Source organism: Boleophthalmus pectinirostris, unplaced genomic scaffold (genome assembly GCF_026225935.1).
Source record: "Boleophthalmus pectinirostris isolate CB_2022bp ecotype Guang Dong unplaced genomic scaffold, ASM2622593v1 HiC_scaffold_9, whole genome shotgun sequence".
In the NCBI taxonomy this organism is placed as follows: domain Eukaryota; kingdom Metazoa; phylum Chordata; class Actinopteri; order Gobiiformes; family Gobiidae; genus Boleophthalmus; species Boleophthalmus pectinirostris.
Window position 1 is genome coordinate 31,015,148 of NW_026571541.1, and position 23,736 is coordinate 31,038,883.

Consider the following 23,736-nt stretch of genomic DNA (forward strand, 5'->3'; position numbering starts at 1 on the left):
GCCAGAAATGTTACACAATGAACATTAAAGTAAATTTTAAAGTGGGTACCGTATTTTTTGGACTATAAGTTGCACCAGCCAAAAAATGCGTAATGAAGAAGAAAAAAACATGTATAAGTCGCACTTTTTTGGGGAAATTTATTTTATAAAATCAGAGACCAGGAACAAACATTTCCTCTTGAAAGTCAAGTTCTAGTAAAAACAATAGAACAGAGAACAACAGACTGTTAACGTCACATATGAACAGTTCTTCAGATAAATATAACATAAAAAACAGAACAGAACAAGTTTACCAAACTCTCCATCTCACTCCAAATCACTAAATTCATCCACGACCTCCAGAGGTAAACAGAGCGTCACTTCCTCTTCTGTGCAGCTGTCGTCAGACTCAGCATCAGTTCCAGTTAGAATTATTCTGGCCTTTCTGAATCTCGACAGGATGATTTCTGTTGTCACTGAAGTCCAGGCTTTGTCGATCCATCCAGTGACTTCCAGGAAAGTTGCATAGTGCACCTTTCCGGATTGCCGTGAAGCTGTGTTCTCCATCCCCACTTTCCCCCAGTCCCTCACAAGTTTCTCGCTCACTCCAAACTTTCTTTCTGCTGCTCGATTACCGTTTTCGGCTGCATATTTTACAACTTCCAGCAGGACAGAGGCTCTTTCTGCAGGAGACATGTGCAGTAGAGCGAAGTGACAATGGTACAGGGGCAGCAGATACTGACACACAAGACTAGAGCGCCCTCTTGTGGCTGTCAGTGTGAAAATTTTAAAATATAAGTCTCACCGGAGTGTACATCGCAGAAAACACCCAAACCATGAAAAAAAGTGCAACTTATAGTCAGAAAAATACGGTACTTTTACTTCACTACTTTTGAGAGCAGGTATCTTGACTAAGGGCCAGGAGAGATCGCTAAATTACTCAAACACGCATGGATGACATATTAAACCACTTCAAGCACACTTTTTTATGAGGAAACCTTGTTATAACATTGCATTATAATCTTTTTTTAACACATAAACGAGCACAAAGACGACGTAAAACAGCGAGACATTTAAAACCAACAAAACAAAGACAACTTCTCAAACTGTGTTAAAAGGCCAAGAGAAAAAAAATCCGGCTTTTAAAGAAGAAAATGACAGTGTCTGTGTGCGGCGCAGAGGGAGCTCACTGGTTTCTTTTGTTTCGTGTAAAATTGGTCTGATGTGCTCATTTTTACTGCCAGTTTAAAGTCCGAGCAGCAGCTTTTTAAACAATTTGCAGATTTGTGACTGAGCCCGACATAAAGCGCGTCGTAATCTGAGCGAGACGTAATAAAAGCAGGAATTCAAATCTCAAACTGGTGCTGTGAAACAAATGCTTTGGCTTGAGACTGTTGGCTGAATTAAAGAAGACGTATTGTGCATTAGCCTGCGATAATCTACGGCGATGTTCAGACTGTAGGGCTTAATGCTCAATTTGGATTTTTTTGTGGAATTAGATTTTTTTTGCAAGGTGTATTCACATTTCCAATTAAATGTGACTTGTATGTGATCTCCAGTGTGAACTTTAAACGCCCCAAAAGTGTCCCGCATCAGTGTTTTACGGAAAGAACCTAAACATGGACGCGAGCATTGAGCACTTTTGTGATTTTAAAGTTGCTGTCGTACCGGAGCCAGAACATGAACAGCTTATTTGTTTTAAGGAGGAGATTAAGAAGGAGAAGGACGAGGTTTCTGGCATTTTGTGAGGCGGTGGCAGCAACGTCCAGAGGAGTCGCATCCAAGAGTGGTGCGATTGCGATGTGCTTCACTGCTTCACTGACACGGAGTTCAGACTAGAGATGCGCGGATTGCGGTTACAACCACGGTATCCGCGGTTAATCCGTGGGTCGGGCGGATGACGTGACGAAAAATTATATTTTAATTAAATTCGGGCGGGTGGCGGTTTAACTACTTAAAAAAATTTTTTTTTTTTTTTTTTTTATTGTTAGTATTGTTAGTTACCTACATCTGAAAAGACGAGTCTCATTGTCTATGCTTGTAGTATGAAGTGTACGTCATGTCCTTAATTAGCCCATTTGACCTCGTTTTTATGTTCTGAAGGTTCAGGTTGTGTCGGGTTATTGATGCCTAAGGTTTACGAGGCACATATTATATGCAGTTTATTTTATTATTTCTAATTTATTTCAGCTGTTTGCAAACACATAAGTGGCTATAGGGCCATATTTATGCTTTTTTTTTTGTTTTTTTTGTTTCGATATCAGATATATTTTAAAACACGCAGACATTATAGCGTAGACTGCCACTCGGGGTATTTAAAACTTAAAGAAAGACCGATGGAGTGAGGCTATGACTTTGAAATAACATCGGGCAATGGCAGAATGTTCAGAATGTAACAACATCCAACACGAAGGCAAGAAGGTTCAAAAACAGCCTAGTTGAAAAACGTTGTCAATTAATTAGCTGCGCAAGAAAACCAGGTAAGTCTGGGGTTGTTACGGACAATTAAGAATGCGAACATACACGCTGAGCGAATTTTGGAATGAATGAGCTATAGAGTTTGCATTTTTATCGAGGCTCCTTAGTTTGTTTGCTGTATGATTATTCTAAAATCTAAAATCAATCGGCGGATGGCGGGCGGGTGCGGTTTTGAAAACCTTCGGTGCAAAATGGACAGCGGGCGGATGATGAGTTTTATGTTGCGGTTGCGGATGAAAAAATAGCCCATCCGCGCATCTCTAGTTCAGACACAATTTTCGTATGAGGAGAAGAACGTTTGTGTTTGCGAGCGCCTACTGGGTATGGGCATGATTAGTCAATTAATCGCTAATTGATCATTAAGAATTGCATCGATTTCGTTCATTTTAATCGACAAACCGAATGTAGGTTGCTGTGCGTTAGCGTGACCAAACAGGGGTCCGTACATGTGTCTCTCTGCACTCTGAGCGAGCAGACACAAACAGTGGGTCAGTCTGCGACGTGCCGAAGTGCAAATGCGTATTTAACGATGACTTGTACAAGAAATTCCATGCTTTCCGTTGTGTTCGGGAAAAGTGTGAGGCCATGTGCACAGCGACGACAAGAAATGTCCCAAACCACAACAGGCGATATAAACCCAAACCCGAGTGACACGACCAGCCTCGGGACCGAACCGACACGACACCAGACAGGACAGAGGCTCCTTCATAACTAAATAACATCCTGTGCCGCGGGTTCATATAAACACTTCAAGACCAAAATGACGAGGCCACAGCAGCAGCCACAGAGAGACGAGACACAATATTCCAATGTAAGTCAGTGACTAAAATAACTTTTAAGGACAGTTTTGTTACAGACACTTAAAGGTTGTATGGAGGATTTTTTTTAGTTTCAAACTGTCAGTGAAAGATTAAAATACCATTACAGAGACGCAACAGCTTTGTAATTATGATGACCAAAAAAAAAAAGAATGAAAATCTATCAACTGTGGACGTAATGAGGCCAGATAAACATCAGCCAATAGAAAACGAGGCTCCCTCATTTTCTATTGGCTGTTAGGTTGTCAATCAAACTCCCTAGTATAACTGACTCATCGGAGCGCGGGGATTATGTGGTTTACGCAGCGGTTCTTAGAGGCATTTTCGAACCGTCGCTTCCTCGCATTTCGCACAAAGTTTGTCGCGACGGTGGACGAGAATCCACGACCGGTTCACTGCAAAAGAAAGTCCGTTTTTGAGGTCGCTGAAAGAAGAAGAGAAGTGGAAAAGTAGCAAAGCCAAACTGAGGTGATTCTTGGAGATCTCGTCCAGCGATGGCGCGACCGAATCAGACGAAGGGTCTAAAAACTGACGCGTCGGTCGCTGAATTACTTCCAGACAGGTCACTTCAACGGTAATTCTGAATGCGCACAAGGACTGTCGCTGTATTTCTTGTCCCTTAAAAAAATCCTCTATACAACCTTTAATAATCCATTTTATTTATTGCTTTGGTTGTATTTGGTTCAACAATGGTTTATTCAAGTGCATTTTTGTCAACAAGTCCTCACTGTGAGCCAGACACTTTAGACTAGTCCTATGTGAACAAGTCTGTTTTATTTAGGCCTGTTGTTTTTGGTTGTCTTACATTTCCTGTGTTAAATGTTCTTTAGAAAGTCAAGTTTATTGATCATTGAGAGGATGTATTTGCATTTTTATTCCGTGGTCATTATATTAGTTGAAATTGGTCTCAAAATGTCAATATTATCGTTTATCGCAATAAATTCTTGGTCAATTAATCGTCCAGCAAAATGTGTTATCGTTACAGGCCTAACCACTATTACTACTACTGTTTCAAACTGTATAAACATGACCCATCTGTATCCGCAGATATGAGGTGAACATGTTCAAATGAAAATATTGGACATTATGGACAAGTTGTTTTACGTTACAAGACTCCAGTGACTAAGGTGAATGAGCCTCACCCGAGTCACTCATTTGGGTTTTTAATGCTAAAATCCAGTTGGTTTCAACCTAAAATGCCTCTGTCTGATCTGAATGGTCACTACATAAACCCCAGCACCTGCAATTCTGGAGGTTTTGAGCTTCCACATGAGGACAGGTCATGTGTCCTTATACTGAGAATGAGAAAACCTTGGACGTGTCCTCTGTCTGCAGGTGAAGGTAACGCAGCTCCAGTTGTGATTGAAAACCGTAAGAGCGCAGGATGTAGTACGTACACTTCTTTGACCTTAACCATCATCTAAATTTACCTTCTCCACACACGCGCTGACCATCAAGGGCCAGATCCAGCTCGTGGTGCCTAAAACCAGGTCTAAACTAGGTCTAAACCAGGACTAAACCAGGACTAAAATCAGGACTAAAATCAGGACTAAAACCAGGACTAAACCAAGTCTAAACCAAGTCTAAACCAGGACTAAAATCAGGACTAAAACCAGAACTAAAACCAGAACTAAAAACAAGACTAAACCAGGACTAAAATCAGGACTAAAACCAGATCTAAACCAGGACTAAATCTAGGTCTAAACTAGATCTAAACTAGATCTAAGCCAAGACTAAACCAGGACTAAAATTAGGACTAAAAGTAGATCTAAACCAGGACTAAATCTAAATCTAGGTTTAAACAAGGACTAAACCAGGACTAAAATCAGCACTAAAACCAGGTCTAAACCAGGACTAAAATTAAGACTAAAAGTAGGTCTGAACCAGGACTAAATCTAGGTCTAAACTAGATCTAAACAAGGACTAAAATTAGGACTAAAACTAGATCTAAACCAGGACTAAATCTAAATATAGGTTTAAACCAGGACTAAACCAGGACTAAAACCAGCACTAAAACCAGGTCTAAACCAGGACTAAAATTAAGACTAAAAGTAGGTCTAAACCAGGACTAAATCTAGGTCTAAACTAGATCTAAACCAGGACTAAACAAGGACTAAAATTAGGACTAAAACTAGATCTAAACCAGGACTAAATCTAAATCCAGGTTTAAACCAGGACTAAACCAGGACTAAAATCAGGTCTAAACCAGGTTTCAACCAGGACTAAATCTAAATCTAGATCTAAACTAGGTCTAAGCCAGGACCAGGACTACATTCACCTTATTTAGAAAACTCTTTCTATAGACATAACATGGATTAAATAACCTAAACCGGTCTATTTACTTCAGAGAATAATGTAACTGAAAGCTCTCAAAGCTCTTATGCAAATGCGTCTAACCTAATTCGCACCGTCATTAGTGCAGCCAAAGCCTCAGACGATACTAAAACACTACATTCCCCGGATCTGAGTAAGCCCCATAAAAAACCGTAAACATTTTCTTCCGCCTTCAGAGACCATTAGCGCGGTAAACAGGTGAGGGTGCCAGGCTGCCCGACGTTAGCACGCTATCTGGCACACCGGTCCGTGAATGAGCCGGGGCCGTGCCAACTCTCGCGGGGCTCACGGCGAGACGAGCCCGACCGCCGAACACTCACCTGAAGCTATCCCACTATTTCCACATTAAACTGCAGATTGGGCTTTTGGACAGTTAACGTGTACTGGAACAAATAATGATCGGAGTGTGTTTTCTACGGGGAAGGTGATTTTCAAGATCCTGCACTCCGCGAAATCGACTCTTGGGAGGTTTAAACGCGCATTGTGTAACTTTTTGGTTGGATATGTTGTTCCTCTGCCTCGAATGTTCCACAGTATGACTTTAAACAGCTCCACCTTACACCTTTTACTGCTCAAAAATATCTAGAAAATACCTGGTCTGCATGAAGATAGAAAGGTTTAACGCCATACTGTGAAACAATCCGGACAAAGCGAGAACATGTTTTGTAAGTTTCACTTTGGTTTTTGGCGCTGGAGTCAAAAGTCACGCCCCCAAGAAAAGAGAAGTTTATTGGTATGGCATAATTCGTACACAAAGTAATTCCCAAGTGCTTTACAGAATAAGAAAAACATTAAAATCGCAATACAAACAAATCAAAAACATAAATAATCATCATAAAATTGGGATTAAAAGAGAAACAATTTCCCACAGTATGACAGTAAACAGCTCTACATTACATTGATTTAGGCCCCATCCACCCTAGTACGTATGCGAGTTGTTTTCGTTGCGGATGCAGTGTTCGTCCACACTAATACGACGGAAAACAGCTCCAGAGACGGAACGATCTGGTGCCACCAACTCCCACGAATTCATCTGAGAACGGACCTGGTCCAGCACTGAAAACGTTGATATGCTTATGTAGGAGCTCTAGTTACATTACTGTGAGTTGCACCTTCCTGATTCGCTGGGTTCGCGACATCGGTCATGTGACGCTATTGAGGAAAACAGTTAAAAAAAAACACAAACGGGAACCAGCGTAGCTAGAACTATTTGTTAGTACATGGTCCACGAAAAGACTGTTTTTATGTTTGCCGTCTACTTCAGCTCGAAATCGGCCGCTGCATCTTCAGACACGGTGCTCCACTTCCTTGTTTTTACCGCCCATGTGACGTCATGACTTCGTGACGTCAGCCTACTCGTGTGACTGGCGTTTCGGGCGGTTTCGCGTTACTGTGTGGATAGGGAAGGCTTTGACTGCGGACACAGAAATGACATGTCTGGACACAAATTGTTTCCGATATGTTTCAGTGTAAACATAACCTAAATTACAAGTGGTTTTATAGCTCAAAAATACCCCAAAAAACAGACATTCTGATTGTGAAGGGTCGCCTTTCCACTAGAGGTAAGATCTTAAGACCGAGCCCAAACCTGACCCGACCCGAATTTCTAAAATGTCAATCATTACTTCGGGTCGGGTCGGGCTCGGGCTTCAAATAAATATATGTTTATAAAATGTATGCTAAAACGATGTGTGGATACTAAACTAAGGAATACTTGTTAAAAAGATAAAATATAATATGGATAAAACAGAGAAGTAATGTAATGTAATTGCTATTTAACTACTAAACAGGATCCGCAGAGCCAGAGCTCTGCGCACGTGAACGCCCCCTCTTTATTTAATAATCTTCCCCTCCGCAAGTCTGCATCTATTTTGACCTGATATCCCAATATGGAGGAGCAAGAAGTTAAACTAAAGGCAGGAGAACTGAAAAGACAAACACGCACCGGTAAGAGTGAGGTGTGGAAAAGCTTCAAATTGATTGTTGAAAATGCTACAGAAACTTGCGTTGGCTTCGCTGAATGTCGTCAATGTGGCGCTTTGCTTTCATACGAGAGCAAAAAGACTGGCACCTCGACGCTGAGCACTGCTCCTCCTCCCGAGTCACAAATAAAATATGACATTTCGGGTTTGCTTCGGGCTCGGGCCTGCAAATCAAGTTAATTGGTCGGGCTCGGGCCGGGTCGGGTTTTAATACCCGCGGGCCGGGTCGGGTCGGGCTGGATTTTTTAGGCCCGATCTCACCTCTACTCCACAGACTTGACCTATAACTTGGTCTGATTTTGCATAAAGATCGAAAGGTTTAATGCCATACTGTGAATCATTCCAGACAAAGCAACTAGAGTGTGGATTGGGCCAAATTTTTCTGTCCGAGCCCGGACCGCGTCCAACAGAGCAGTGACCGAATCCAACCCGAGTCCGATAGGCATTAAAGGTTGTATGGAGGATTTTTTTTTAGTTTCAAGTTGTCATTGAAAGTTTAAAATACCATTACAGAGACGCAGCAGCTTTGTAATTATGATGACCAAAAAAAAAAAAGAATGAAAATCTATCAACTGTGGATGTAGTGAGGCCAGATAAACATGAGCCAATAGAAAACAAGGCTCCCTCTTTGTCTATTGGCTGTTAGGTCGTCAATCAAACTCCCTACGTGTGGGGATTACGTGGTTTATGCAGCGGTTCTTAGAGGCCTTTTCAAACTGTAGCTTCCTCACAATTCGCACAGTTTGTCGCGACGGCCGACAAGAATCCATGACCAGTTCACTGCAAAAGAAAATCGGTTTTTGAGGTCGCTGAAAGAAGAAGAGAAGAGGAAAAGGATCGAAGACAAACTGAGGTGATTCTTGGAGATTTCTTCCAGCGATGGCAGTAATTCTGAACATGCACTGGATGTAAACAAACGTGATTTCTAGAGTAAAGAGGCGGGAGGAGATGTTTCTACTGAAAAAGGACGGTCGCTGTATTTCACTTCCCTTAAAAAATCCTCTATACAACCTTTAAGATATTTGTGTCCAAACCCGACACAGTTAAAATCGCACAATTTTCATAGACGTAATGGCACAGGTAGGATATTGTTTGTGTGGCGTCTAACGGACACAGAGATGCAAAAACTCGGAATATAGTGAAAATAAAGAGAAGACTTTATTGCTCATGTAATAAAGTAAAGTAAAGTGGTAAATTTTAAGTGTCCGCAAATAATGACATCCAGTCCACAAAATAAAACAGCGCTATTAATCCAGTTTGAAGCACTAAAAGTAAAAAGGCAAGTAGTTCCAAGTGTGTTTGTTTACACCCACACAGCGCACGGATCGAGGGGAAGCTGCAGATTCATGACAGTGACTCGACTTCCTCTGGACTTTATCTCCAATCTTTATGCTTTAAATCAGTTGGTCTGTGTGTTGGCATGTTTTAATTTTATTTTTTTTATGATATGAATTAATCAAATAAAATGTATTTTTCTGATTTAGAGATTTTTTATTTATTTTTTTTATAAAAATGTGTTAATGATAATGTTTAAGGAGCATGTTTTAATAAAAGCTGAGAGTCTTACCTTTTAAATGCAATTTATTCTATGTTTTTATCTGCTTCACAGGCTGAGATATTAAGGTTTTTATAGCCGTTGACAATTCTTCAAAAACCCTCAGGAGATAAGGACCTTTACCCGAGAATACCACAGGTTTTTATAGGTGTTTTTTGCAGGCGTTTTAGGTGTAAATGGGTTAAAAATCATGTATCTGAAATTAAATACTGTATTTTCTGTACTATTAGGCGCTCTGGATTATAAGACGCACTGTCATTAAATGGTCTGTTTTCGAACTTTTTTCCACAAATAAACCGCACCGGACTTTAAACGAAACACAACAGTTGGATGGGTCAGTGGGACTTTGTTTGTGGCGTTCACGGTGACTCTGGGCTTTGTTCAGTTGTGGCGTGTAGGGAGGGTGCTGCTCCGTGTGTGTTTGTGGCTTTGTAGTTTACTGAAGTCGTACTGGGACACTCGAGTGGATTCGTGTATGAGGCGCTCTGGATTGCGGGGCTGATGGGGTTGGAGGTTTAAGAGCGCGTCTAATAGCCCGGAAAATACGGTAATATTAACACAGTTTTGACTTGTATCTCAACTAGAAGTGCAGTACTTTAATCTTTTGAACACTTGAGAGTCTCAGAGCGAGTGGTTTTACTGTAGACTGGAAACAGCAGACGCGCTGATGTGTCCAAGTCCGACCTAAGCCCAAACATAAATTCTAAGTATTTGTCCGAACCTGTCGGGTTTCGATGGGTCCCATTGGGTTTCCATGCTCTAAAAGCAACAATGTCTCAGTGAAGAAAAGGATTTGACAGACTCTCGACCAGAAACGTTACACAATGCACCTTTAAGTCATATTATAATGTTGTTTCCCCATCAAAAACAGACCTGGAGTCGTGTTTTGTTTCATTCACACATTTTTTATTAGTCTGTCTACATTTCCAAAGCTTGAAAATGCTCTGTTCCACCTCGAGATATCATGAAGTTGTAGTTTTTTTCTAGTTAATAGCTGCCTTTTTACCTTTTGTTGATGACTGGACTGAAATTATCCAAATGATCAGTTTTGGGAAGGTTACTTTTAAACTGTATTCCCCTACAGATTACAGATTACATACACCAAAATGTAGTTTGTAACGTAATCCATTAAATTACTTAAGGTGAGTAACGTAATCTGAATACTTTGGATTACTTGATTTGCTGTAGAGAAGCAAAGACCAGGAAATCGTAACATTAGAAGTTTTGTCTGTTAAAAGAAAATAAAAAAGCCCAGACTTTACTGAACCAAATTAAAAATATTATTGATAGAAGAGGAGGAGACACGGTCTGCGCAGCCTGGTTCAGTCCTGTTCAATCCTGGTTTAGACCTGGTTTAGACCTGGTTTAGTCCTGGTTTAGAACTGGTTTAGTCCTGGTTTTAGTCCTGGTTTAATCCTGTTTTAGTCCTGGTTTAGACCTGTTAAATCCTGTTTTAGTCCTGTTTTAGACCTAGTTTTAATCCTGGTTTAGTCCTAGTTTAGACCTGGTTTAGACCTGGTTTCTGGTTTTTTAGTCCTGTTTTAGTCCTGGTTTAGTCCTGGTTTTAGTCCTGTTAAACTGTTTAGTCCTCTTTTAGTCCTGGTTTTTAGTCCTGGTTTTTTAGTCCTGGTTTAGTCCTTTTAAAGTCCTGTTTTAGTCCTGTTTTAGTCCTGGTTTAGTCCTGTTTAGTCCTGGTTTAGTCCTGTTTAAGTCCTGGTTTAGTCCTTTTTAGTCCTGGTTTAGTCCTGTTTTAGTCCTGTTTAGTCCTTTAAATCCTGTTTTAGTCTCTTTTTAGTCCTGGTTTAGTCCTGGTTTAGTCCTGGTTTAATCCTGGTTAAATCCTGTTTTAGTCCTCCTTTTAGTCCTGGTTTAGTCCTGGTTTAGTTTAGTCCTGTTTAGTCCTGTTTAGTCCTGGTTTAGTCCTGTTTAGTCCTGTTTAGTCCTGTTTAGTCCTGGTTTATCCTGTTCTAGTCCTGTTTATTCCTGGTTTAGACCTGGTTTAGTGTCCAGCAATGAGTGGAATTACCGGAAAAAAACAAACCTGCCTGAAACAAGCCTGAAAACAGGAAAAGACCTCTGTGTAATCCATTTATTTCAACAAAGTAACTGTAATCTAATTACCACTCACTGAAACAGTCACTGTAACCGAATACAGTTACTCATAAATTGTACTCTGATTACGTAACTCCGGCACATGTAATCTGTTACTCCTCAACACTGCGAACGATTCTAGTGAAAGTGTACATTTGCGATGAGGAAACGTGATAACAAAGATGAGAAAATATGGTAATTTGAGCTCTTGAACTGGGAGAAACAGATCCTGAGATGTGTGCAGGACGTTTCAGTGATTGTTGCTTATACTTTGGCAGCTCCAGACCGAACGGATCCAAAGCAGGAGAAAAGCCAGCCCCACCACACAGTATGGGAGCTGTTATCTTAATAAGCACAAGAACCTGCGAAACAAAAGGTCATAAAACGCATTTGAAACTTTAAAATATGCGAATAAACCACAAATGGTGACGCTGTCCTCATTTTCACCGGCTAAAAATGCGGGTTGTTATTTGTGAGGGAATGTGGAAATGGGGACTGTGAATGTTAAAGACGCGTCGGGTAACCTTTCCGGTGGAGGGTACGTCAAGTATTTCGGCGTTATGTCTTGGTCTGGAATGTTTCACAGTGTGGTGTTAAAGTCTTTTAGCGTCGTGGAGACCAGACCGGGCCAATTACAGGTCAGATCTGTGGAGAGGCGACCCCGCTCACAGTCAGAATGTCTGTACTGTCGCCAAAATGACTGAACTTTTACAACGGATATGGACTGAACCCAGGACTGGACCAGGACTGAACCAAGGACTGAACCAGGAGGACTGAATCAGGACTGGATCAAGGACTGGACCAGGACTGAACCAAGGTCTAAACCAGGAGGACTGAATCGATCAAGGACTGGACCAGGACTGGACCAAGGACTGAACCAAGGACTAAACCAGGAGGACTGAATCAGGACTGGACCAGAGGACTGAACCAAGGACTATACCAGGAGGACTGAATCAGGACTGGATCAAGGACTGGACCAGGACTGAACCAAGGACTAAACCAGGAGGACTGAATCAGGACTGGACCAGGACTGAACCGAGGACTGAACCAGGAGGACTGAATCAGGACTGGACCAAGGACTGGACCAGGACTGAACCAAGGACTATACCAGGAGGACTGGACCAAGGACCAAACCTGGACTGAACCAAGGTCTAAACCAGGAGGACTGAATCAGGACTGGACCAAGGACTGGACCGAGGACTGGACCAAGGACTAAACCAGAAGGACTGAATCAGGACTGGACCGAGGACTGGACCAGGACTGAACCAGGTCTCAGCCACGACTAAATCAGGACTGAACCAAGACTGAACCAGGACTGAACCAGGACTAAACCAGGTCTAAACGAGGTCTAAACCAAGACTAAACCACGATTTAACCAAGATTGAATTTACCCAGAGCTGAACCAGGCCTAAACCAGGTCTAAAACAGGTCTAAAACAGGACTGAACCAGAACTTACCCAGAGCCGAACCAGGACAAAACCAGGACTAAACCAGGAATAAACCAGGAATAAACCAGGACTAATCTTAATCTAGGATTTATAATCTAGGACCGCCCCTGAGAGAACCCCGAGCCCGTGGAGCAGAGTGTCCACAAAGCAGGATCGGGCGTCGGCTGCGATTTGCCCCGTGAAGCGTGGAGTTCTGCAACGATCCTTTCGCCCGCGGTCACCCGACGGTCTACGCGGGCGCGTCTCCGGGCCCATCGTGACTTTCAGAACCGTAACAATGGTGTTTAACCTCTGCTGATATCGCGGTGATTTTAGCGAATTTATATGAAGAAAAACGAAAAACCCACCACTTCAATCTAGTTTAAAAATTCAATGTGACGCGCGTTACTCACATTTGTAAGTAAATAAAAACAAGTAAATATGATTGTTTTTTCCCTGTAATGCTGAACATTACTGTATTACAGCAAAAAAACAACACATTACAGTAATTTCTTTATAACTTTTACAACTCCCAACACTGGCAGTAAATCAAGCAGTCTCCCCTCCAGTTCCTGCTTTTCTTCTAACATCAGAGGAGACCAGGAATTCTTAAGATGTGAAGAGGTGTATGGACCTTAAAAACACAGAGGAACATCACAAACAAAACAAAACTAACCCGATTTTTAGATTATAACACGACTGAAAGAAAGCACTGGGCCCTCTAATGACATGATGTTTGTTTTTTTTAATAGGCACCAATGCACAGGTGACGTACGGGGGCATTTCGGAGGACTTCTTCAAGATCGATCCACTCACCGGAGTCATCAGCACCACCAAGAGTCTGGACCGGGAACAGCAGGAGGTCCACACGCTCACAGGTACCACCAGGCGCTTTCTCCATGACAAATATGAGCAAATGTTTCCCCTTTTTTTCCCCCTTTCTTTTGCATTTTATGAAAACTGAAAGCTCCAAAATTTGTCTTTAAAATCTTAAATTCAAAGCCCTTAAAATGTCTAAGAACGACTGAGAACAAACGCTGGTTCAATCCCGTTTTAGTCTGAATCATTGCTCAATTTTCACAGAGTTGCCACCCTTACCGTAGAGATGATCTGACATACTAATTGAAGAGGGATAAAAGTAATGCTGAAACTTGATACTCATTTGTGTCGATACTGAAAAATAAATAAAACAAAACTGAACTTGTCCTGAATAGTTTTATAGTGTTTCTTCTTGATCTGTAGCAGAACTAGTATAAGGTCAGATGACGATACTAAAAATGTTACTAAATCTGTTTGTCATTCGTTCATTTGTTTTTGAAAATAAAACCAAAAATAAGGAAACGAAAAAAACAACTATTTTCTTCATTATTTGTCTCCAAAACCAAAATGAAAAAACAGATAATGATTTGTTTATTCAGTTTTCGATTTTGTGTTTAAATGAATAATGGAAAAAACGGATAACAGCCGTTTCCCGTTTCCGTGACTAAAACTGCGATGCCGGACTGAACCAGGACTAAAACAGGATTAAAACAAAACTAAACCAGAACTAAATCAGGACTAAACCAGGACTGAATCAGGATTGAGTGTCGGGACGGGCCCAGAGGTGCACCCACGTAGATTGTCGGGTGATCAGGACTGAGACCGGGACCAGACCGGGACTGGGACTGAGTCCAGGACTGAGACCAAGACCAGGACTGAGATCAGGACCAGACCGGAACTGAGACTGGGACCAGACCAGAACTGAGACCGGGACTGACACTGGGATGGAGACTGGAACCAGACCAAGGCTGAGACTGAGACCAGGACCAGTCCGGGACTGATACCGGGACGGCGACCAGGACTGAGATCGGTTTAGTCCTGGTTTAGTCTTGGTTTAGTTCTGGTTTAGACCTGGTTTAGACCTGGTTTAGACCTGGTTTAGTCTGTATGCGGGTCAAAAGTCCAGCATCTCAGTTTAAGTCACGGAAACGGGAAACAGGCCTTTATCCATTTTTTCCATTTTTCATTTAAACACAAAAACTGAAAACTGAAAAAAATAAATCATTATCCATTTTGTCATTTTGGTTTTAGAGACAAATAATGAAGGAAATAATTGTTTTTTCGTTTTCTTATTTTTGGTTTTATTTTGAAAAACGAATGAACAAATGATACTCGAATTCTGCTGTTATTTTGAGTTAAAAATGTCATTCTGTCACTGCCTCCCAGGTCCTATATTATGCAAAACTGACTCTTGTGAGCTTTAAGCCATGTTATAAAAGCAGTGCTGGAGTTTTCTCTCCTTCACGCATGTTTGAGTAATCCTTTATTATGAGTCTGTCTAAATCTCCAACACTCAAAATGCTCTCTTCCACCTTGTGAAAATATGAAGTGGTATTTTTTTTTTAAGTTAAGAGCTACTTTTACCTTTTGTTCGGTAGAGATTGGCAATTTCAGGTCTGAAATTATTCAAATGATTCTAGTGGAGGTGTATGGAGTTAAAAATACTCTGAAGCACTTCGTGTATTACCGCATGACATTAAAAGGTGGAACAGCGTGTTTGAGAGAAGAACTCAGTCTAAATGTGCAGGATTTGTGTGTTAAACATGTGCGAATGAAACAAAACACAACTCCAGATCTGTTTGTGATGAAGAAACATTGACTAGACAAAAACGTAATGAGTATCCCCTTTTCCTTGGTACGTCATTTGAGTTTGAAAAGCCTAGGAATGACGTTGACGATTTCTTTTCCCCAGTGTACGCTAAAGACGGCGGGCTGCCCCCTAACTTCTCCAAAGCCACGGTGAAGATCCGCGTGCTGGATGAGAACGACCACGCTCCGGTGTTTGGACGCCTCTTCTACGGCCTGGAGGTCCCCGAGAACGCCGAGCCCCAGCCCCTGTTCACACTGAGGGCCACCGACCAGGACGCGGGCCCCGGGGGAGACATCAGCTACAGGGTCATAGGTGAGTGGGAGGGCATCTGAGCCAAGGCCGGTGCTATAGGCGAGTTTCATTGTTGACAAAAGCGCGCGTTGCATGCTGGGAATTATTTTGGTCGGCGGGAAGAAACACTAATTCAACATGACGGACGGAGCGAGAAAGCACGTAAAGGGTATTGATCCCGGTTATTTATCCACTCTAACGGCAGAGGACCCAAGACCATTTGACCAGAAATTGGTCATAAGCATCGATGGACGACAAATCACCCTTTTCAACCCCGACAAAAGGTGGAACAAACCAAATTTCTGGTCGGAATCACCAACTACCTGGACAAATATTCACTTATATCCACAATGACTTGGTGGAAACTCCTGGGCCATTCACAGCAGAAAAGATGAAAACCTCCAAGAGTCTCGATGTGTTGTTGAACTTGTTGGAGTCCACGGTTTGTTAGGATCTTCTACGTTTGCTCTGCGAATGTTTGAAAGCCGTTTAATTCGCCGTTAGCGGTTCTTTTCACTCAGAATACGAAAAAGACATTTTCCTTCTTCCGTGCTTCTATTTGTGCATCCGATAATGCAGCAGGAATTTACCATTATCGGGGATAAATACGCGAGGTTACGCACTGTGTTTGACGCTATCCTGTTTCTTACCTCCGACTAAAATATTTCCCAGCATGCAACGCGGGCTTTTAATAACAACGACGTCAGCTGAAACTCGCCTATAGGTGTAAGCAGAGCGAGCCAAAGCATGTGGGCCCACAACCACAAGGGGGCGCAAAAGGAGAATGAGTATTTACATGCCTTTCTATGCCTTTCTATCTTCAAATTCTGTACAGTAGGTCGATATTGTATAAAGGCCCTATATGCGATTTTTTTTTCCCCCTCCCATTTACTGTATTTTTTGGACTAAAAGTCGCTCCGGAGTATAAGTCGCACTATCCAAAAAATGCGTAATGAAGAAGAAAAAAACATATATAAGTGGCACAAGTCTATAAGTCGCACTTTTTGGGGGAAATTTAGTTTATAAAATCAGAGACCAGGAACCGACATTTTTTCTCAACAATAGAACAGAGAACAACAGACTGTTAATGTCACATATGAACAGTTCTTCAGATAAATATAACATAAACAACAGAACAGAACAAGTTTAACAAACTCTCCATCTCACTTCAAATCACTAAATCCATTCAATTCTTCATCCTCGGTGTCACTTCTGAGCAACTCCACGACCTCCAGAGGTAAACAGAGCGCCGCTTCCTCTTCTGTGTAGCTGTTGTCAGGCTCAGCATCAGTTCCAGTTAGAATTATTCTGGTCTTTCTGAATCCCGACAGGATGGTTTTGGTTGTCACTGAATTTCAGGCTTTGTCAATCCATCCCATGACTTCCAGGAAAGTTGCATGGTGCACCCTCCTGATGTCACAAGTTCTCATTCACTCCAAACTTTCTTTCTGCTGCTCGATTACCGTTTTCAGCTGCATATTTCGTTATTTGCAGCTTGTAATCTGCAAAATATGATTTTCTTTTTGGAGAAATTTGTGTTCAGTCTTCTCAGTCGTCTTTATAAGTTTGTTAAATTTTGTAAATTTCAGTGGTGCAGAAATAATGGTGCGATTGACTGACATGATACAGACAGGACAGAGGCTCTTTCTACAGGAGACATGCACAATAGAGCGAAGTGACAGTGGTATATAAGTCGTACTGGAGCATAAGTCACAGGAAACACCCAAACCATGAAAAATATGGTATTTTAACAGTACAGATGTAATAATAATAATAAAAATGATAATAATAATAATAATAGTAGACATATGAGCAGCTCCTCAGGTCAAAACAAGTCCAGTGTTTACTGTCTACATCTGATTAGAAAGCATTTTGTTGTCCGGTCTCCCCATTTATATCAGACAAATCCAAATGGAGCGCACTCCCATTAGTTCAGGGCGCTCTCACTACAGCGAGGGACAGTGTGCGTCTCGTTCGTCTGCAGGAACTATTCAGCTACCGGCAGCTCTGTACGTACGTCAGAATGCCTGTTTTTCCAGGTATTTCTGAGCTCTAAAACCATCTGTAATTGAAGAAATGAATAGAGCAGTTTAATGGTCAGGCAGAGCAATGACATATCCATAGAAACCAGCAGAAAAATCATACAATACAATGTACCTTTTAAGAGTTAAGGTCTACATTTATTGGAAAGCAGAACATCATTATGGACTACTTTCTTTGAATTTCACAGGCCTTCACAAAGCTAGAAACGGCCCTGATCTGCTGCTTTAAAACCTCCATATGGTTCCCGCCTGACCACCCATACAGCTCACTCATTACAGCTGTCCACGAGGCATTGATTTATGTACTGTCATGTGTCTCTGGATCGGGGATATGGACAGATATTCTCTGATGAGGTCAATACATGAGAATCTTCTTTACATTCAAAGTAGCTCTCTATCTCTGTGTTATATGACTTTTATGTTGGAGTTATTTCATAAAGCTGACAGACTGTGGTTCTTGTCTGGCGCTCTCTCTGATATCACATTTCAGTTTCTGTATTCATCAGATTGGCCTTTGTCTTATCAGGAACAAAGCTCCGTCACCGGGAGCAGTGCAGCAGACCTTATAATGTCAAATTACAGATGCGGGTTCAGGTGCTGACAAATGCTCTCCTGCTCCACCGCAATAATGTTGTTTTTGAACATGCCTCGAATGAAGTAAATAAGATTATGGAAAAATTGATTACTCAGACAAAGTTTGTTAATGCTGCACTTTGTAACTTTTCGCTTGGGGGTGCGTCATCTGCTTTTTTCTGTGGAAATGTTGTCGCTCTGCCTGGAATGTTCCACCATGTGACATTAAACATCTTTACTTTACATTTATTCAATTACAGGTGGTTTTCGAGCTCAAAAATACCTAGAAAAACAGGAGTTCTGACTGTGAGTGGGGTCATCTCTCCGCAGAGCTGACCTGTAACTTGGTCTGGTTTGGTCTTCATGGTGATAGAAAGGTTTAATGCCGTACTGAGAAACATTCCAGACAACATCTTGATGGAGAAAAGCATTTGACGGACAGAAAAGTTACACAATAAGCCTTTAAAACTGAGATATTTAACCATAGTTTTTAATCATGTTCTGTTGTGTCCTTCTCACTTACCATCTAAAGTTGTATTTAAAGTGATTCATGCATGTTTAAGTACCGTATTTTTCAAACTATAAGTCGCACTTTTTGGGTGAAATTCATTTTATAAAATCAGAGACCAGAAACCAACATTTCCTCTTGAAAGTCAAGTTCTAGTAAAAACAATAGAACAGAGAACAACAGACTGTTAACGTCACATATGAACAGTTCTTCAGATAAACTATAACATAAACAACAGAACAGAACAAGTTTAACAAACTCTCCATCTCACTCCAAATCACTAAATCCATTCAATTCTTCGTCCTCTGTGTCACTTCTGAACAACTCCACGACCTCCGGAGGTAAACAGAGCTCCACTTCCTCTTCTGTGTAGCTGTCGTCAGACTCAGCATCAGTTCCAATTTGAATTATTTCGGTCTTTCTGAATCCCGACAGGATGGTTTCGATGTCACTGAAGTCCAGGCTTTGTTGATCCATCCAGTGACTTCCAGGCGCACCCTCCCAGTAGCCGTGAAGCTGTGTTCTCCCTCTCCGCGTTCCCCCAGTCCCTCACAAGTTTCTTGCTCACGCCAAACTTTCTTTCTGCTGCTCGATTACCGTTTTTGGCTGCATGTTTCGCTACTTGCAGCAGGACAGAGGCTCTTTCTGCAGGAGACATGCGCAGTAGAGTGAAGTGACAGTGGTACAGGAGGAACAGGAGCAGCAGATACTGACACACAAGACTAGAGCCTCTCGCAGCTGTTAGTGTGAAAATTTTAATATATAAGTCGCACCGGAGTATAAGTCACAGGAAACACCAAAACCATGAAAAAAAGTGCGACTTATAGTCCAAAAAATACGCTATTTAGCCGACACAAACACAATCTGTCTTCTTTAATAAATGAATAAATAATCTCATATTGGACAATGTTTGATTGCAGTTTGTTAACATCCATAGTGAGTTCTATATCACTCATGTAAGTAAAAATGTCTTACCAAAACTGAATGTAAAACTAGTCAATAAAGGTTTAGGTAAATTAGTCCTTTGCATTGTCACTGGGGAAACCTGTCAGGAGCAAGGGACCCACCTCCAGATCTTCAGCTAGTCTTGGTCAGGACTATCTTAACTGGAGGATTTTACCTATTTTGCATTGTGTTTAGATTACGCAAACTCAAAAATAATACATTGTGTTATATAAAGAACAGTGAATGTCAATGAACTTATCTAACACTGTACTGTTTACTACACTTTGCCCCGATGAAGGCTGAAGGGTTGAAATGCGTTGGCGTGATTTTAACTTTATCTGCCATGTGTTATTTAAACGTTTTTAATTATTTTGTACTTTTTGAGTGCCTCAGTTTTTTTAACTTTGTATTTTAGTCTGATCCCTACATTGAAGAGCAGCAAAAGGACAATTCTGCACAATCTTTGTATATCCAAGTAGCACTCCTGCCCCTTAAAGTTTTACACTGAACTATTGTTTTTTGTTTGTTTTCTTCTAGCTTAAATTAAAATCTATAAATTGAATATAACAGTGTACTTTTTCTACGTTGTAATATGCTTCTGTAAACATATTTCAGTGTAGAAAAGGTTTCGTCGGTGGTCATCTGGAGACTGTTTTTACGATCAAGCCATTTCAGCTCTCGTCCTAAAGTCATTTTCAGTTTGATGATTCTGGTTTGAGGCGTAAGGATTGATACTTTGCGAGTTACTAAGTCCAGCCCTGGAGGGAGGGGTTTTAGAGCGAAACTGCCCTGCCCTTGTTTACAGCTAACATCATTATGGGTCGTAATGCCCCTATCGCCTCTTGGCTGTCTCACCTTCAGCTGTTAAGTACCTGATTAGCATTTGTCTGGCTTGCTTTATAGCTTCATGGCTTTACTCCAAGGCTTCAGAATGCTTTTGTAAACAGCTGGTAGCTTCAAATTTGGCATTTTATTTATCTATTTACCGCGCAGACTTCACCTTGACTTTCACCTCTAACTTAACTTTTCTGTTGTCTACTCAGCTGGAGACCCGTCCGGAGATTTCCACCTGGACCGTCTCTCCGGAGTCCTGTCCACCTCTCGGCCGCTGGATCGTGAACGCAAAGCCGGCTACACCCTCACCGTGTCGGCGTCGGACCAGGGCAGCCCTCCCCTCAGCTCCACCGTGTCCGTGGAGATCGCCGTCCTGGACATCAACGACCACAGCCCCCAATTCGAAAGCGCCTCCTACACCGCCGACATCTCCGAAGACGTGCCCATCGGTTCGCTGGTCGTCGACGTGAAAGCGGTAGACCTCGACCAAGGCGTTAACAGCCAAATCGTGTACTTTCTAAGCCAAGGTTCGAGGAGCATGTTCATCATCGACCAGAAAACAGGCCGCATCATTACCGCGGCTCCGTTGGATCGTGAAAAAGTAGCTTCGTACACCTTCGACGTTTACGCGATTGACTCTTCGCCGGCGAATCCGCGAAACTCCACCGCTCAAGTTACGGTTTATATCCAAGACGTTAACGACAACGCTCCGCACTTCATCCAAGATCCGCTCATACTGAACATTTCCATCAACAGCGTCTCCAATCGAAGAGTTTTGGCGACAATGAAAGCGGAAGATAAGGATTTCGGCGCGAACGGCTCAGTTTTTTACCGTTTCGCCAATCCGGTAAGAGGGTTTACCATCAATTCGTTGACAGGAGATATACAAGTGACCGAGAAGTTGCAAGGATTGACGCAGAGCCAGAGGACGCTGATAGTGCAAGCCATGGACCAGGGGAATCCGGCGCAGTCTTCTCTCGGGGTGGTGGTTGTGTACTTGAAGGAGCAGGAGTACACGGGGATAAAGTTCTCAAGGAGCGCCAGGGATGTCAGTCTTCAAGAGAACGCCGCTCAAGGTTAGTCACTGTGGAAATACAATTTAACTAATGTGATTTAAATGGGTCAGTCCATAGGAAATCAGCAACCCTCCCCTATGAGCCATCTCAGATTTGGCTGAAAAATGTTTTTAAACTTTCTAAAATTACCAAATAAAAGAATCTAAAATTTTAGCTCAACCCTTCAGTTGTTCCTGAGTTATGGCCCGTTGAAATTCTGGGGCCATGCTCACTTTTTCGAGGCCTTAATTTATAAGCATTTTTGAGAGACCATAACTTCATGAAAAATAGAGCTGGGTAGCTGAAAATTCCAGAATAACAATAGGAATGAGCCTGAAAGCAAAAACAGACAAAATGAAAAAAACAAAGACAAAAATCATGTATTAACCTGAAATATTTGTGATTATAAAAGACACAAGGATGGCAGCGGTGCAGCTGGTTAAACATTCACCCACAGACGAGAGGGTGACCAGTTTGGCCCTGGCTAAGATCGTGTCCGGTCCTGGTTTAGTTCTGATTTAGACATGGGGTAATCCTGGTTTAGACATGGTTTAGTCCTGGTTTAGACATGGTTTAGTCCTGGTTTAGTCCTGCATTAATCCTGGTTTAGTCCTGGTTTAGACCTGGTTTAGACCTGGTTTAGTCCTGGTTTAGTCTTGGTTTAGTCCTAGTTTAGACTTGGTTTAGTCCTGGTTTAGTCCTAGTTTAGACTTGGCTTAGACCTGGTTTAGACCTGGTTTAGTCTTGGTTTAGTCTTGGTGTAGTCCTAGTTTAGACTTGGCTTAGACCTGGTTTAGACCTGGTTTAGTCGTGGTTTAGTCTTGGTTTAGTCCTGTTTAGTTTAGTTTAGACCTGGTTTAGACCTGGTTTAGACCTGGTTTAGTCCTGGTTTAGTCCTTGGTTTAGTCCTGGTTTAGACCTGGTTTAGTCCTGGTTTAGTTTAGACCTGGTTTAGACCTGGTTTAGACCTGGTTTAGACCTGGTTTAGTCCTGGTTTAGTCTTGGTTTAGTCCTAGTTTAGACTTGGTTTAGTCCTGGTTTAGTCCTAGTTTAGACTTGGCTTAGACCTGGTTTAGACCTGGTTTAGTCTTGGTTTAGTCCTAGTTTAGACCTGGTTTAGACCTGGTTTAGTCCTGGTTTAGTCCTGGTTTAGACCTGGTTTAGACCTGGTTTAGACCTGGTTTAGTCCTGGTTTAGTCCTGGTTTAGTCTTGCATTAGTCCTGGTTTAGTCCTGGTTTAGTCTTGCATTAGTCCTGGTTTAGTCCTGGTTTAGTCCTGGTTTAGTCTTGCATTAGTCCTGGTTTAGACCTGGTTTAGTCCTGGTTTAGTCCTGGTTTAGTCTTGTATTAGTCCTGGTTTAGTCCTGGTTTAGACCTGGTTTAGTCCTGGTTTAGTCTTGCATTAGACCTGGTTTAGTCCTGGTTTAGTCTTGCATTAGTTCTGGTTTAGTCCTGGTTTAGTCTAAGGCCAGTCCTCTTTCTGACCTTGTAGAGAAGATTGGTCCAATATGTCACAGAGGAGACAGATGTGTATTTTTGTAGATTTTAGGTCCTAGATTCTAAATCTGTTGTCAAATATTAGGTATACTTATTAAGGTGGGTGCTGTGGGCCCCCAAAATCTCAAATTTGGTTGCGGCTCAATTTTTTTTTTTCAATTTTTGAAGGTCCAAGATCTATTTACTCCAAGCAGATATTTACAAACTAACTGCTGAACCTGAATCTTTGAGAGAATGACCATTTCTGACAACAATCTCACACTTTTCTGAGCTTTCATGTGGACGGTGTAGAGCCCCAAATATGGTCACAGACCGGATTTGACCCTTTTGACCCCTTCTTTGGACCTTCAGTTCCCTATGACGGCACTTTTAGATGTTGATACAATTTTTACCAGAGAAACTTTGGAATATTTTGATTAGTTTAAAGTAATAAAAACATCTGCTATTAACTTCCTTCATTTCAAACAGAAGTTTTGAAAATGAGCTCTCACAGGTCACTTTTGGTGGAGCTTAGGTACTTTTCCACCTACTAGAAAGGTTCAAATACCTTTAATAGCCTTAAACACTCATTGTTTCTCATCAAGAAGACAACTGGAGATTATTTGTGGCTCCTTGAAAACGGCTGATTTCATATGGATCGACCCAAATGCTTGTATAACTGCCTATCATTGCCCACACAAGTAACATTACAGTGATTA

The 23,736-nt window shown here is 41.7% G+C and overlaps 1 protein-coding gene across 1 annotated transcript in view; it reads left to right on the plus strand.

The window, feature by feature from the left end:
* Positions 1 to 23,736, plus strand: part of LOC110168350 (protocadherin-16-like) — a 477,426-nt gene that overhangs the window by 408,459 nt on the left and 45,231 nt on the right. The window contains 3 exon segments of the mRNA XM_055166708.1: positions 13,417 to 13,542; positions 15,396 to 15,605; positions 20,696 to 21,562. Of these exon segments, the coding sequence (XP_055022683.1) occupies positions 13,417 to 13,542; positions 15,396 to 15,605; positions 20,696 to 21,562 (1,203 nt within the window).